The sequence below is a fragment of the Macadamia integrifolia genome, chromosome 8 (assembly GCF_013358625.1).
Source record: "Macadamia integrifolia cultivar HAES 741 chromosome 8, SCU_Mint_v3, whole genome shotgun sequence".
NCBI lineage: Eukaryota > Viridiplantae > Streptophyta > Magnoliopsida > Proteales > Proteaceae > Macadamia > Macadamia integrifolia.
Window position 1 is genome coordinate 31,668,746 of NC_056564.1, and position 14,816 is coordinate 31,683,561.

At 37.6% G+C, this 14,816-nt stretch overlaps 1 protein-coding gene across 1 annotated transcript; it reads right to left on the reverse strand.

Annotated features, from left to right (window-relative positions):
- Window positions 1–3,269: 3,269 nt before the first annotated feature.
- On the reverse strand, window positions 3,270–13,831 carry LOC122086991. The gene is made up of 4 exons (XM_042655935.1): window positions 12,152–13,831; window positions 4,706–4,852; window positions 4,246–4,362; window positions 3,270–4,141 (listed from the first exon to the last, which is right to left on the reverse strand). Exons 1-4 carry the CDS (start codon window positions 13,676–13,678, stop codon window positions 3,500–3,502), a joined length of 2,433 nt encoding a protein of 810 aa, XP_042511869.1. The 5' UTR covers window positions 13,679–13,831; the 3' UTR covers window positions 3,270–3,499.
- Window positions 13,832–14,816: the final 985 nt, after the last annotated feature.

Consider the following 14,816-nt stretch of genomic DNA (forward strand, 5'->3'; position numbering starts at 1 on the left):
TAGTAATTATAAAGGAAAGGAACTCAACAACTTTGTAAAAAATTGTAAAACCCACCAAAATCAGCTGCATGGATCCTTGCCCTTCAATTAACTATATTCGAGGTCATACTTGGGACAAAACCTATATCATGCATGTCTTTATGATTACTTTTGCTATAGTCATTTTAGATCTACCTTTAGCTCTTTAATTCCTTCAATCTAAATCAGAACACAAAAGATGAATTTTTCAACCAAATAATCAACCTTTAACACAATCAACCAAGGGGTAAAAGGGCCTTAATTTTTCATTGACCCAAAATGAGTGGGACACTCCTAGTGTGGAGTACACTAAGTCCTTAAAAAATTGAGTCATTTACTTAAAAGAAAATACCACTTTTAAAAACTTGAGTTCTTTTACTTAAAAGAAAACACTACTTTAATCAAAATTTATCTCTTGCCACGATAAATCTTGAAACAATCCTAAAACAACTTTAATACTGAGAACATTTCTTATAACCTTGCAAAAAACATATGTATCATTGGCAGCAAATGAAAATTTTCGAGACAAAAAGGGGTCAATCTAATACCTTGAAAAGATTAATATCACAACAGATATTAAACATGCAAGATAATCCTTCCTTCTATTGTCAGGATAAAGAGATATGGGCTAAATGGGCAGCCTTGCCGGATTCCTCTGAGTTTGTTCTATAAAAATTACTTGTTAAATGGCACACATGAATAGATATGATAAGGGGACCTTACAAGTTACACCCTCGTTTCATCATATATTTCAACTTAAAATAGGCATTATGGTCATGCGCTTTTGCTTACAATTGGATCCAATGGTATTTGTGCAATTTTTACGAAGTTTCATACCACAAGAATGCCATTTCAAAGTAACATGATCTAGTCGTATCTATCCAAATTTCCTTCTTCGTGATATGGATTTATCTAGAGACCCATCCATGTTTACCAAATCATAAGAGCTCTGACATTTAGGAATGTGGTGAGAAAGTGTGGAAAGAAAGCTCAGACTTTGGAAAGCTAACCTCCTCTCTTATGCAGGCATATGTGCTTCTTCTATAGGCAATTTCCTTAATCCCTTCCTACCTAATGACTTGCTTTGCTTTTACAAAAGTAATCTACAGGAAATTAGACTCAATGTATCTCCACTTTTGAAATGGAGACTCTGGCACTCAAAAGAGAACTCACCTTATTGGATAGAAAAAATTTGTCAACCTTAGTGTCAAGGTGGTCTCGGGATTTGGGACTCGGAAACTCAAAACAAGGCTCTTCTCCTCAAGCTTGGATGGAGGCTTCTCAACAATGACAAATGTTTATGGGCCCAAATCCTCAAAGCTAAATACTTCCATATCAGGTCGGTTTTCTAACAAAAAAAAAAAACTCTCAAATCTAGAGGGTTCAGACCCTAGTTAGTTTATTCGCGTTTAAAACGCGTTTAAAACGGCGTCCCGTTTTTTTGCCGTTTTAAACGCTGTTTGCCGAATTTTTCACAGAAATTCGGTAAAAAACGGGAACGGGGCTATTTGAAGTTTTTTTGCCGTTTTAAACGCCGTCCCGTTTTTTTGACAGTAAAAAAACGGATTTTAAAATATATAAACGTTTTAAAATAGAAACGTTTAAAACGGGGCTATTTTTTTTTATTGTTATCTAGGTATTTAGAGAATTATTATGCCAATTTATGTCTATATATTGCCCTTTTTTTGACACCGTATTATTTAAATATAAACGTTTAAAACACGTACCGTCCGTTTTTTTATTTTTTCCCGTTTTTTCCGTATTTGACCGTATTTTTGACCGTCCCGTTCACGTTTTGATCCGTTTAAAACATGCCCGTACCGAACAATGTTTTTTTTCCATTCCCGTTTTAACTAACAGAGGTTCAGACGCTGGAATGCCATTGTAAGTATTCAACCTACCTTAAAATATATGGTACACATTAAAGCAGGTAATGATTACAATACTATCTTTTGGAATGACCCTTGGAGAAACAAATCTAACAATATCTATCTTGATAACCTGTTTTGTGATTTTACTCCCCTTGCTCATCTTGAAAAAGCTAACAATTTTATGGTGGGAAATCAATGAAACATAGGTTTACTTAATTCCATTCTCCCTGTTAATTTCTCTACTGTCATCGTCCAAATCCCCATATCCCTTGACCTGATTGATGGTGGTGCCATCTTTCAAAGGAGGGGTCTCTTACAACTAAGCTTGCTGCTAAATTTCTGAAGACCAATTTACTAACTCTAATGGATGTTATGCTTATTTCCTTGCTCTCAATGGTAGCAATTTTTTTTGAAAACTCAAAATTCAACCCAATTTAAGATGTTCTTCTGGAAATTAGCTCTTGAAGGAATCTCTTCCAAAGACTTCCTACATAAATGGGTGGACATAGACCTTACCTAGGATCTGTGTCAGTGAACTGAAGAATATTCAACATGTTTTCCTTACATGCAACTTCTCAAGAAGAGTTTGGGCTGCAGGCCCATTGGAGCTAAGAACCAAGTTGTCTGCATTTTTCTTCTTTTCTCATCTTGATCATGTACTCTTTTTTCAATTCAAATAATATCTTGATGAATGACTTGGCTTCTTTTTTCAATACTATTCTTATTACGTGCTACTTATGAAAGTATAGGAATACGGTCACTATTGGGTCAAAAAATCCCAACCCACACACCATTATATTTCAGCTAAATTATTGGATTGCTGCGCACAGGTTATAAATCATGCAACACTCATGTGAATGCTATTGAACCAAAACGTTGACCATAGACCTGGATATCATTTTTTACTAACAATATACTTAACTGTTGTCTCCAATAAATCAAAACATATCAGGCTGGGCTACTGGCCTTTTTTATGTGATGACAAAAGAGGGTATTGAAGCAGCTTATCTAAGATAGAAGAAACAAACAAGCATTAGATAGAAAGTTCACCAGATATGGAGCAATTTCGCAGAACTCGAAACTCTGATAACCCCCAACAACTTTTGATGTGGCCTTGGACTCCTATTCGTCTCTGTGTTGAACTGGAGATTTTTTTTGTTCAAACCTAATTTGTGTGTAAAAAATTATAACAATTTTGTTCTTCTGATCAAACTAATAATAGCCTATAACGCCATGATCGGGAAAATCCTAATAAAGGATACTAAATTTCTACTTCAAACTCTGAACTCTATGTAACTACTACTCTTTTAATAATTAAAAAAAAAATATATATATATACATATATTTCATATATTGAAACAATTTGTAAGAAAAACCTACTTTATGAAAAGGGAGAAACCGATAACATTAGAGCTTAACTGAGCACACCAAATTGAAGTTACTATACAGTCAAGTGGTGTGAAAACCTTGCAAGGAAAACACAACTTAGTTTTCTCTTTCTGCTGCGTATACAGCTATCTACATACAGGAAAGACTACAATCGGATATACTTATCTGTAACTAATTTTCAGTAAAGGACTTTTCTCTATATGCTGCTGCATCGTTTTCTATCAGGTCAACAAAACCAAATTACAGGATGGAGGGCATGGACACTGCCCACATGCCTTCTTCAATGCACCAAACAGAGCAGATAAAAGCAAAACCATAATGATCTTCTTTGAAGCCAACACCCTCAGGTTCACCCGCAACCCATGCAATTTCATGAACTTTACTATCCCTAATGCCAACACAAGAAGGCAGGAACCAACAGACAACAGGACCATCCTAAGAGCCTCCTTTAGTCCACCCACCTTCCCAAATTCATCAACAGAGAAGTCCACATTGGGCCAAGATGGCCATTCATCACTGCTTTCTGCCTGGGTTAACCCAAGAACCTCATTCAGCCAGTCTGACAAACTGACAAGCAACCTTGCAAGCCATGCAACTTCACCACCAGAGACGGGCCGCTTCATCCAATCACCCTTGTACTTGACATCAGCTAATGCTTGATTGCCAACCCTCCTGGGCTTGAATATCTCATCCCTGGTGTGCTGAACCTGCTTCACTTCGGGTGTGACCGGTGTTGTACTTCCAACTGTGCCACCAAATAAGCAACACATCCGAATTTTCAAAGAATCCAGGGTCTGAAGGTTGCGTGACACATTGTCACCAGAAATTGCTTGGATTTCAGATTCAGCACGCAATACCAACAACTGCAAAGGGAAGTACAAAACCAGCTCAGATCCTAGATTCTTGATAGATAGATGGAAATAAAGATCTGTAAAAACTTAATATTAGTTTAAAAATTCAGATATACCTGAAGCAAATGACGTCCACCATCTTCACTGTCACTGAAAAGCCTCAGATCTTGGTTCCAGTTTTCATGTAAGAAGGATCCATCAGCATCACTCTCAGATAAGCCATCCTCCCAGTCCTGATGTCACAAAGCAGTGTGTAAATAACAGTACAAGGTAGAACATTCTTACAACCTATTTAAAGTCCTTCCATGGGAATCCAAGAAAATAAACTCATCAGGCCCCACCTAAGGATATAAAATCAACTTCCATCCTCCCACTTTTTCTTTGCCAGGACTACCACCCCCTTTCTCTTTGAGACTGAGGAGTCTAAAACAGTCCATATTTATTGGAAGCAAAATAATTGTTCTTTATTTTCACTCCATATTACAACATGCGCGCGTGCACGTGTTGTTCTTTATTTTCACTCCATATTACAACACGCGCGCACAGAGAGAGAGAGAGAGAGAGAGAGAGAGAGACCTGCAACTGCTCCCAAATGGATGCAACATATTTTTGTAAACTGTCAATCATTGGTGAGGAAGATGCATTTGGTTTTGAATGAAATGCAGCATCAACTCTCTTTATGAGGTCCATCAGCTCCCTTGATGATGATAAAACATTTAGCACCTGAAGAAGAATAGGCTAATTATTGAGGAAATTATGAGAAAGAAACTGTGACTGTGTCACAGATTGGTCTCTCAAGAAACAAATAATGTTATCCAACACCACTCATGCAAATATTAACATCTACACAACTCATATGATCCACCTGAAAGAACTGAGACACCAAGTTAAAAGAAGTATGAAACATGTCACCACAGTTAGACAGAGCCTAACAAAGTTAACAATAGCAAAAGCATCCCCACTAAACTTATGCAGATAAATCACAGATGTGGACTTATTTTAGTGGAAATAAGCCTTAGTTTGTGTCCTATACATTTTTGGCCTTTGGTCCAATGGGTTTTCATTGTGATGAGCACTTTAGTGGGCCTAAATTATGGGTAAGATGTAAGAATGCAGAACTTACTTTATTAGGTTTATTTTTAAGTATTTTTATTTCATTTAGTTGTTATTTCATTGTTGATCAAGGAATGGATGGTGTCTTGTACAAATAGAACTCATATTCCTACACTGAATAGAGTTTTAATCATGTGGGGCTCTTATCCTGTCTAGTTAGTTAAGGTAGAGTGTTTTTTCCTATTTCAAATACACTTTTCTTTCCCATTATAAGCATACTTCAGTTTTTATTTAAAGATAAGGCCATCACCACACCCCCCCCCCCCAAAAAAAAAAAAAAAACAAATGATATTTACAATGAAAGCAGCTTTGATTCCTCAAATTTTATGGTGATTCAACAGGTCGGTTTCCTCGTCTCCTATATTCTCTGATTTGTTTAAGTTACAGTATAAAGCTTTCAGTTCCTGCATACATAAATACAGATTCTACTTTCTGTGCCTCAGTTTTATGGTTCTGAGTTCCTGTTATTATCAATTCTCTGCTGATTTTTCCCTGATATGAGCAACAACTAGTGAGTTATCTGAACCTCTGGTTCTGCTGTTGATTGCTACTTGTAGACTTGTCCTATTTCTACTAGGACTCTTCCTTAACTGGCAATCTAACCATTGGATTGAATTGATATTCAGATACAATAATCTCGTAAATATTCTAAGCCTTCAACCAGCTTTTGGTCCATTTCTAGTTTTTGGGTGTGGAGTTATTTAAATTCTCTTATTCTAGTTCTAGTCATGAGGTTCCTTGCTTGAGTGGAATTCTGTCAGATCTCAAAATCTGATCATCCGACCTTTCTGAAACTTTTGTGTGTTCTTCTCCTCGGTTAGAACAGTATTTGACCAGAATTTCAATCATATTTGAGCCTTTGATTCTGTGTTATTTTCTCAATTCTGGTTACTAGTATGATTCTGGAAAAATCCTTGGAATTCTAAACCATTTCTTTAGACGGTTAGAATCTACATTATAACTTGCAGATCAACCCTTTCATAAAGCAGTTTATTTGACTCTTCGTTAAGTGAGATAAAAGCTACAAATGACAACATTAATAAGATAGAAGTTAGCTAATCCAAATTAAATCAGCATGAAACTAATTGTTCCTAACAAAAAAAAAAAAAAAAGACTCTTAGAGCATGGTCCTGAACTTTTACTGTTAGCAAGATCCAGAACACCATTTGTTCTAGAGTTGTGACTCCAAAATTAGTACTGCTAATATCGGTCAACCACACGACTTTGATTGACAAATAATGTAGTGGTTTCTCAGCCTCTAATTGTGCAACTGCTCAACAACATTCACAAAATGGTATTTTCTTGCCTTGATGAGTGAAAAGATGTGATGTTATCTACCTTCTCAAAAAAAAAAAGTTCCACCATCCATGGCAAGTACTTTGGTCATACAAAACTAGAATATAACATTAATACACGGTAAACCTATGAAACATTACCAACTCCACAAAAGAATTTCTCCAGCCCAAAGTTTACACTTGAACTGCATTAGATTTGAGCAATAAAGTTTAGACCATAGTTGTCAAGGTAGCAAGGAGACCCAAGGTGGTACAAGGGCCTGCCTAGGCAGGTCACCCAAGTGTTATTATTTTTCCCTCTTTTTCTAACAATTTTTAGTATGCTACATATACCTTGTATTATCAAAAATCAACAATAAGCCACATCAAGTCATACAAAATCAACATTTAGAGATATGTGTTTGTTTCCTAATAACTTTGGCTAGTCAAATGATATTTACATGAGACTTTTTGTATTAGGTAAAGCATAAAACCAGCTTTCCAACAAGTTTAAAGATTACTTAAAATTTGAGTTGTAATGACAAAGCTATGTTCATTCCGGTCAAAATTATTTTAAAATACGTGAACATTATTAAAATTGTCTGAATGAAAATAAATTTATGGACACGAAAACAAAAGATTATTTTACCGGATTTTTGTTTCTTAGAAATGTTTTGCCATGATAAGATTTATGAATTTTCATAATTGAGAAAAATTCGAGCATTTGAATGTTGAAAAGCGCCCCTACAACTAAATATCCAATTTATGTTCTTGTACTGGGGGTTGACTTTTTATCCTTTTGGAATTTGATTTTAAAATTATTTTTATTGGATTCAAATAAGAGGGTATTTGCTTATTTATGAATAATATCGTAAGTAAATGCTTTTAACTTAAATGATATTTGACAAAAATAAGTGTTGTGCCTTGCAGTAAGGTACCAGTGCAATAAGGCAACAGCTACCCAGACCCCAACTAGGCCCCTTGACGCCTAGTCATCGCCTAGGTAATGCCTTGACAACTATGGTTCAGAATGTTTGTTTCCAGTTCCGATCCTCAATCCATGAGTAATAACAAGGTGTGAGTCCATCCTTCATAGGTTACTTGGAGGGAAGAGTGGAAGACTGAAGAGAGTCCTGAGCAAGATCACTTTTTCCACAAACTGGCCACTCTCCAACTCCTATACATGTCTTGGAGCTGGAAGCTTGAAGATTTTACCATTGCACCAATCAACAACCCCATAGTTCCAATTCTAGATGTCCATCATCCAAGCTTATATCCATCTAACAGTTTCTATCTTATTGTTCACTTGCACATCCTCTAATGATGAACCACATTTGGCAGTTAGATACTCACTTTTAAACCAATTTAGCAAGTGACGAAAGTTCTGTCCTTTAACTGAACTTTCAAAGATTGGAACACAGGCTGAACACCTGAACCCTGTCTAAGGTGCATGGAACTAATTCTCAGTTGAAACTGAGCGAAATCTCCAAGTTGTCTCGGTCACGGGCCAGGCAACCCAGGAAAGCCCAGGGTAGAAATACAGTATCAAAACCTCAAAACAAGATCTGGCACATCTCAGTTTCAGGCCTGAATGCGATCAGGTTCATGCTAAGGTGTGGTTCTAAACTCCAAAAGCAAAGACCAAGAACATCAATCCAGGTACAGCAATGCTGATCTTCCCACATCAATTGTTGAGACATAACAAAGTTTAGCTAATAGGCACACAATAGTCCCTTAAACTTTTCCCCACTGCACCATGAACTAGTAAACTAAATTAACATTTCAAGTTCATTGGGGTGAATCCATGCAAATCTACCAACTTGCCTAGTCCATTGTTGCAGGAAGTTTATATAATTCTGTGATTCTGTCATAATTGCTCTGGATTTTCGATAATGCCAGGGGCAGCATTCAACCATCAATTCTCTCAAGTCATAGTGAGCAATCTATATCCGCATCATCCGAGTTCAGTTAGTAGACTCACTCTACCAAGGGGCAACAAAGGCTGTAACTATTACTATAAAAACAAGAGAACTACTTCTCACCCCTAGAATTTAGCTCACCCTGCCTGTCTCTTTGGGTTTCTATAAAGTTTAGCAGCAATTCTACTATCCAATCATAGAATAGAATCTGATCAAGAAAGCAACAAAGGTGGTCCCTTAATCTCTCTGCCTGAAGTGATTTGAGCAAAGGGAATACCTGGCTAGCCTTATTACATTTGTTACCATCTTCTTTTGTAAGTGTAGAATGAACTTTTCTCACTCCTCCTGTGAAATTAACCTTTGTTCCATCATGCCATGATAAATGACCTTTGATTTCGTGTTGCTATACCCTCATGCTCCTTTATCAAATCTTCTAAAGTGAACAAAACTCTATACAGTTTAAATAATGCATCTTCCTGAAAAATGTACATCCAGATGCTAGTAAGAGTTGCAAACCTAACAAGCATCAAGATATTCTCCACTTTCTTCATCATTGTGTCCTATTAGCATAGTTTTTAAGGCGCTGGTAAGGCGACATAGCATAGTTTTTAAGGCGCTGCTAAGGCGTCGCCTTACCAACGCCTTGGCACTGATGCGGTCTAGAAATGGTAAGGCAGTACTCCGTCTTTCGTGAAGTGGCACCTTATGGGTATTTTTTTTTTTTAACACATTTTAAAATTACTTGATGAATATTCCAAATATAGATTTTTTATTGGTAGGTGTATGATTTTGTTAACACTCGAGATGTATGGGATCAGCTCTACTCCACCAAAAATAACCAAAACAAACAAAACAAAAAAAACGATTCACAAACAGGGTTTGGATTTTGTCAAGGGTTTTAAGAAAGAGCTTTGAGAAGGAATCAAGGAACAAGGAAGAACCACTGATCTAGGCGACCATTTTGCTCCGGAAGCAATGAGCTTCATTCTTCTTTGACAAGAGTAGAAATATAGTGGATGACCTTAGGGCTTAGTCACTCATTTTGGCATCATAAAGGTAAATATAATAAATACTTGTATTTTTTATGTCTTCTTTTCTTTGTATTTAATTTTGTTTCATAATTATGTATTTATATTATATGTTAATATGTTATGATGATTGATGATTGATGATTGATGATTGATGAAGATGAACTTAGTTTATTCACTTTATTGATTTGTTTTCTTGATAAATATCTTACATTGGTATGAATATGAACCTTTAATATTTATTTAACATATGAGTAATAGGATTCAACTAGGATTTGAGCCAAATAGATTGGTTTTATAAAAAAATTACACATGAACGATTCAGTCAATAAGGTGACGCTTTATGCCCGCCTTATCGCGAAGGCGCTCCGAAAGACCCTCAAACGCCTCCGTCGCCTTACCGCCTTAAAAACTATGCCTATTAAGAGACATTCAATGTGAAGAGTAATAAAATCACTAATGCAATTGTATTCCCAAGACAACATCAATAAGGCAAAGGTTGTGATGTAGATAAGTTCCTAGGCAAGCACTACATGTCTAGGAGCCAAAAGAACCAGGCCCTACACCACTTAATAGGGCCCATGTTTCACTTAACCGGCTTATGTGCCAGGCCAGCCCATTGGGCTCGGTGTGTCCTGCTTCACCCAAAACCAGAATCATGGGGGATCTTTTAATTTACTTCTTTTGTATCCTAGGCTATTAAATAGTTTCTATTTTGGTTTCTTAGCTAAGATACTTTAATGACTTGCTGTACAAGTCCCATAATTTCCTTGTGAAGAACTTTCTTCTATTTTTCTTTCCTGCTTATGTTTGGCAATAACCATTATAAGTGTCAGGGACCTTAAAGTCATCCCCAAGATTTTTGAAGATGAATATGAATTGGTTTTCTTCTCTGTCTACGTGAAACAGTGAGATAGGTGTGATACCTAGGTTAGTGAGAGACCAATGGCCTTGGTCATACCCCCCTCTGCTTTTGTCTTCTACTCGTCTTCCATTCATCCTACTGCTAATTCTATTTTCTGCACCTGCAACTGGCATCATCAAGGCATATTGTGGCTTTCTCTACACTTATTATCACAGTTTGTTGGTGTGAGAAGGTTCCACCAATCCACCATCAAGGCCTGCTATTGGAGAGATTACAGTTCCTGCGACACTCTTGTTCTGCTTTCTGATCAGAAACTTCCTTGGTGATTTTCATCACATCCATCCAGTAGAATAATTTCCAGTTTTTGATATGTTCTTTCCGAAGTCCTAACCTACCTTCAGCTATAAATTCTTGGTCATCCCGTGATTGGATCTTCCTGAGGTATACATTTTCTAGTCCTGAACTTCTATTATACCTCACGATCAATTTTGAAGTGTCAATCCTTCCAAGGTCCCCTACCCTCGACTCGAAGGGTCTTCCCACCCGAGCTACCTAGCTGTTATTTTGACATTCCTGACTTATTTTCTCTTTTTTTTTCCAATTGTTTTCCCTGTTATTCTGACAGCAGTGTTTTGACTAGCTGTCTGTTCTCTGTGGCTGGATACTTGGTGATTATACCTCTTATTAGACCTGTGACTTCCTCAAGTATCAAAAGATCTAATTATTAGCTTCCTGTTAGGGTTGTTTCTTACTTTTCTGTTACTGGAAATAAGGTATATAACCTACTGTTCGTCAGTATTTGTCATCCTATCGTGGGTTATGATATTAGTTGGCTGTTAGTGACCTATTCTTACATTAGGTTGGCTGGGTGGCTCACCTATTTTGGGACATGGCATGTCCGGTGAGGGTGAAAGACCCCAAGGCTCCCAACTTACATGTCAAGTTCAGCCCAAATGGAATTCGCTAAATGGCATAACCTTTTTTTTGTTTTTTGTTTTTGTTTTTGTTTTTTGTTTGATGATAAATGGCATAACAATGCAATGAAAAATCTGAGATTTACCAAAAAGAAGAGTAAATGATTAACTTTGAGACTGAAATTTGATATGTGACCAATTCAAACAATTTCCAAGATAATGGTTAAAATTGCTACACCATCCTTCCATTCAATAGAAATAGGTGAGCCACACTGCAAAGCATAGGTGGGTGGGCTACCTAGCCAACCTTTTAGCACGACAATATTATTCATAAGATGTCCAACACTAATTCCTTCTATAATCTGAAAGAATTATGAATTTACCTATTCCACTCTAGTCATCAAGAATTTGTTGAATATGACCAATATCCACCAAAAAGCTAAATGGAACCTGGAAACTGAAAGACAAATAAATAACAAGGCCACAGTTTTTCCACTTTTCATTTATGAGCCCAACACAGAGCAAATTAAAGAATCTGCCAAGTAGAAAGAATGTATTTAAATGAGCTCATATAAGCAACAAGTACTCACTGCACTGAAGCAGAATGCATAAAATCAAACATAAGTAATAAAGAGAACTCATAATCCAGTTCCTAATAAATAAAAATCAAGCATACAGTATCCTTTTTATTCCCCAATTAAGGCTTTGGGCATAATCTAAAGTTGGATGGGTATCTGAGAAGGTATAGCACAACAGTATGGGGCCATGTTTACAGAAGAATTATACCTCAAGCTAGAAAGTAGAAAAGCAACATATCCAAGGCCATATATAACATTTACATTGGTGAATTCAAGGCAACATAGTAACTAGAGTAATTGAAACAAATACACAGACAAGCTGGAGACGAACCTTTGACAACATCTGAATAATTGTCTCAGTATCCGTGTGAAGAAACTTGTGGGCAAATCCAAGAAAATGCATAACCAAGGAACTATAAAATAGATAATTGGACAGCACAAAGCCTTGCCACGGAGATGCATATTCACTTGCAGATTGACACTCATCCTTGAAGGCATCCCTCTTATCTGGGGAATGGAAATTCTCATTTCTTGAGTTTCCAGTAGATTGGTCCACTAGTGCATCAAGTTTCGAAAAATCTTCCAACTTAATTTTCCATGGTTCTATGTAAGTTAGCCAGAGTGAGAAGACCTGAGATACATTCTTGATGGAGGTCTCCATTGGGCAAAACAAAAATGTTCTCAATATGAACCGGTACAAAGGCCTTTGAACCAAAGAGGTCCAAGAACCAATAGAACTCCCATAAGAAAATAGTGACAGTGCGGCCCTAGATTTTTCAACAGAACCTGAAACCCTCCAAAGAGGGCTTCCAGTAGATTCATCCGGATCAAAACCTTCCGTAAGAGTAACTAAGCTTCTCATCAGATATTTCACAAACAATTTCACTACTTCTCCCAGCCCAGTAGTTGGAGGATTATCACCCAAAACTGCTCGAAAAGGAAAAGAGACACCGAATGATCGGGATACATTCGCGGGCAAAGGTGAGAAATCATTATCAACCAACCAAAAGTGTATCAACGTATAAACCAAGAACTCCGCTTGCATGGCAACTGAACCATCATAGCCGGAAGAATAATGTAGAAGAGAACTACGGTAGGGCTGAAGAGCGCTTGAGCTCTGATCCGGGACAAACGCCCTTAGGTAAGCATAGAGAAGTCGAACATACAAGCTACACTCGTTCTTCTGCCCTAACCCACGCGTAGCACCCCCTACAACCGGGAGAGATGAAGTCCAATTCTCTAACCTAAACCTCCGATTTTTCTTAACAACTACAGCGTCAGAACTCTCGCTGTTGCCCCTGCACACGGGATAATAAGCAAACCAGAACATATAGTATTCAAACACATTCAACTGAACGTAAGAACCCTTAATCAGATCATCCTTAATCCTCCCTTTGAACAACGGACATAAATCCGACAAAACACGACATTCTCTCTCATTCTGTAGCATAAACCTGGCCCATTCCGGCAATCTCTCGACCGGAAACACATATTTAACCATAGAATGCCGATCAACAGCAGAAATCGAAGAAACCAAAACACCAGAAGGAGAAAGCAGATCGAAAACCCTACCTGCAAGCTCAGAATCACCGGAAGCCTGAATCTGATCAATCCATCCACCAGACGAAGGCGATTTATTCTGCGACGAGCATTCATCAAATCCGAACATCTTACAAATTAGGGCAGGGAACGCATTAGAGAAGAATGATCGGCTCTGGTCTGCGCTGTGTTTCTGGAGGAAAGCTTCGACTGCCGCACAAGCAGCAGATATCATAGGTGAAGATGAAGAGGCGAGAATAGTGGAAGCAAGCTCTTCAGCTTTGTTCTGAGAATCCATGGCGTAAGAGTGAGTGATCATGGAAGCTCCAAAGAGGCCAAGAAGCTTAGGAAAGGGTGGTTTTAAGCTTTGGCCTCTTTGTCGTTGCAGAGAGAAATGAGAGAATTAATTCCAAGTTCTTAACCCTTTTAGGGCAACAAAACTAGAGAGAGAAAGTATTTGAAGATTTAAATGCGTGGGAGGCAAATGGCGCCTTTTATGCGCAAGAGAGAGAGAGAGAAATTTCGACCGACGTTTGGTAATTAGTTAGTCTGAAAAGCTCGAGAATCGTCAACGTCGCTGTTGACGTGGTTACATTTATTTCGAATGATCTATCGATTGGGCCCCACATGTTTCACGCTGGTTCGTGTTCTTTAATTCTTATCCGCATTATTTTGGTTCTAAAGGCCCATGGGCCTAAAGGGGATGGAAGTCGGGGAGAAATGTGCCTCGACTTGGAACCAAAATGACTGGGCTTGGCTATTAGGGCTCAATTCGGTTCAACATTTATCACCTTCCAACTTAGGCCTGGCCATCTTGGAACCCCTTTTGAGGAACTTACCTCTATGACCTAGGGTTTAAGGGGTATGGTTATAATTTTAGTACTTCACAAATAATAATAATAATAATAATAAAATAAAGTGGGTAAAGTAAACGTTTAGAGAAATTATGTATATTGTACATCCTGTTTGATTTATTATTAGATTCGAGGTAACCTCACATTTGATTTACTATGTTTGAGTTTTCTATTTTTCTATTTCCAATTTTTCCCATGCCACCTACTCCAATCTATCCACCTCCTTAATCACCACCTCCACCTCCACCTCCACTAGTGAAGCTAACAACTTTCTCTCCATCATTTGCCTCCGAAAGCACCTTAATGCCCCCTCTCCATCATTTGCCTCTGAAAGCACCTTAATGCCCCCTTTGCAACCCATCTTCTCTCTCTCTCTCTCTCTCTCTCTCTCTCTCTCTCTCTCCAAAGACCCCTTGTTACAATCTCATATCAGCTTATGAGGGCTGATCCCACATCGATTTCCATTATGTGGGTTCATATGGTCTTGGGTCCCCTCACCTTGTAAGTCGGTTTTGCCTTTTTTCATTTTACGGGAATATGAAAATATAATCTTTTGTTTAGTGTCCATGTTCATTTTTCCTTTCTTTTTTTTTTTAAATGAAT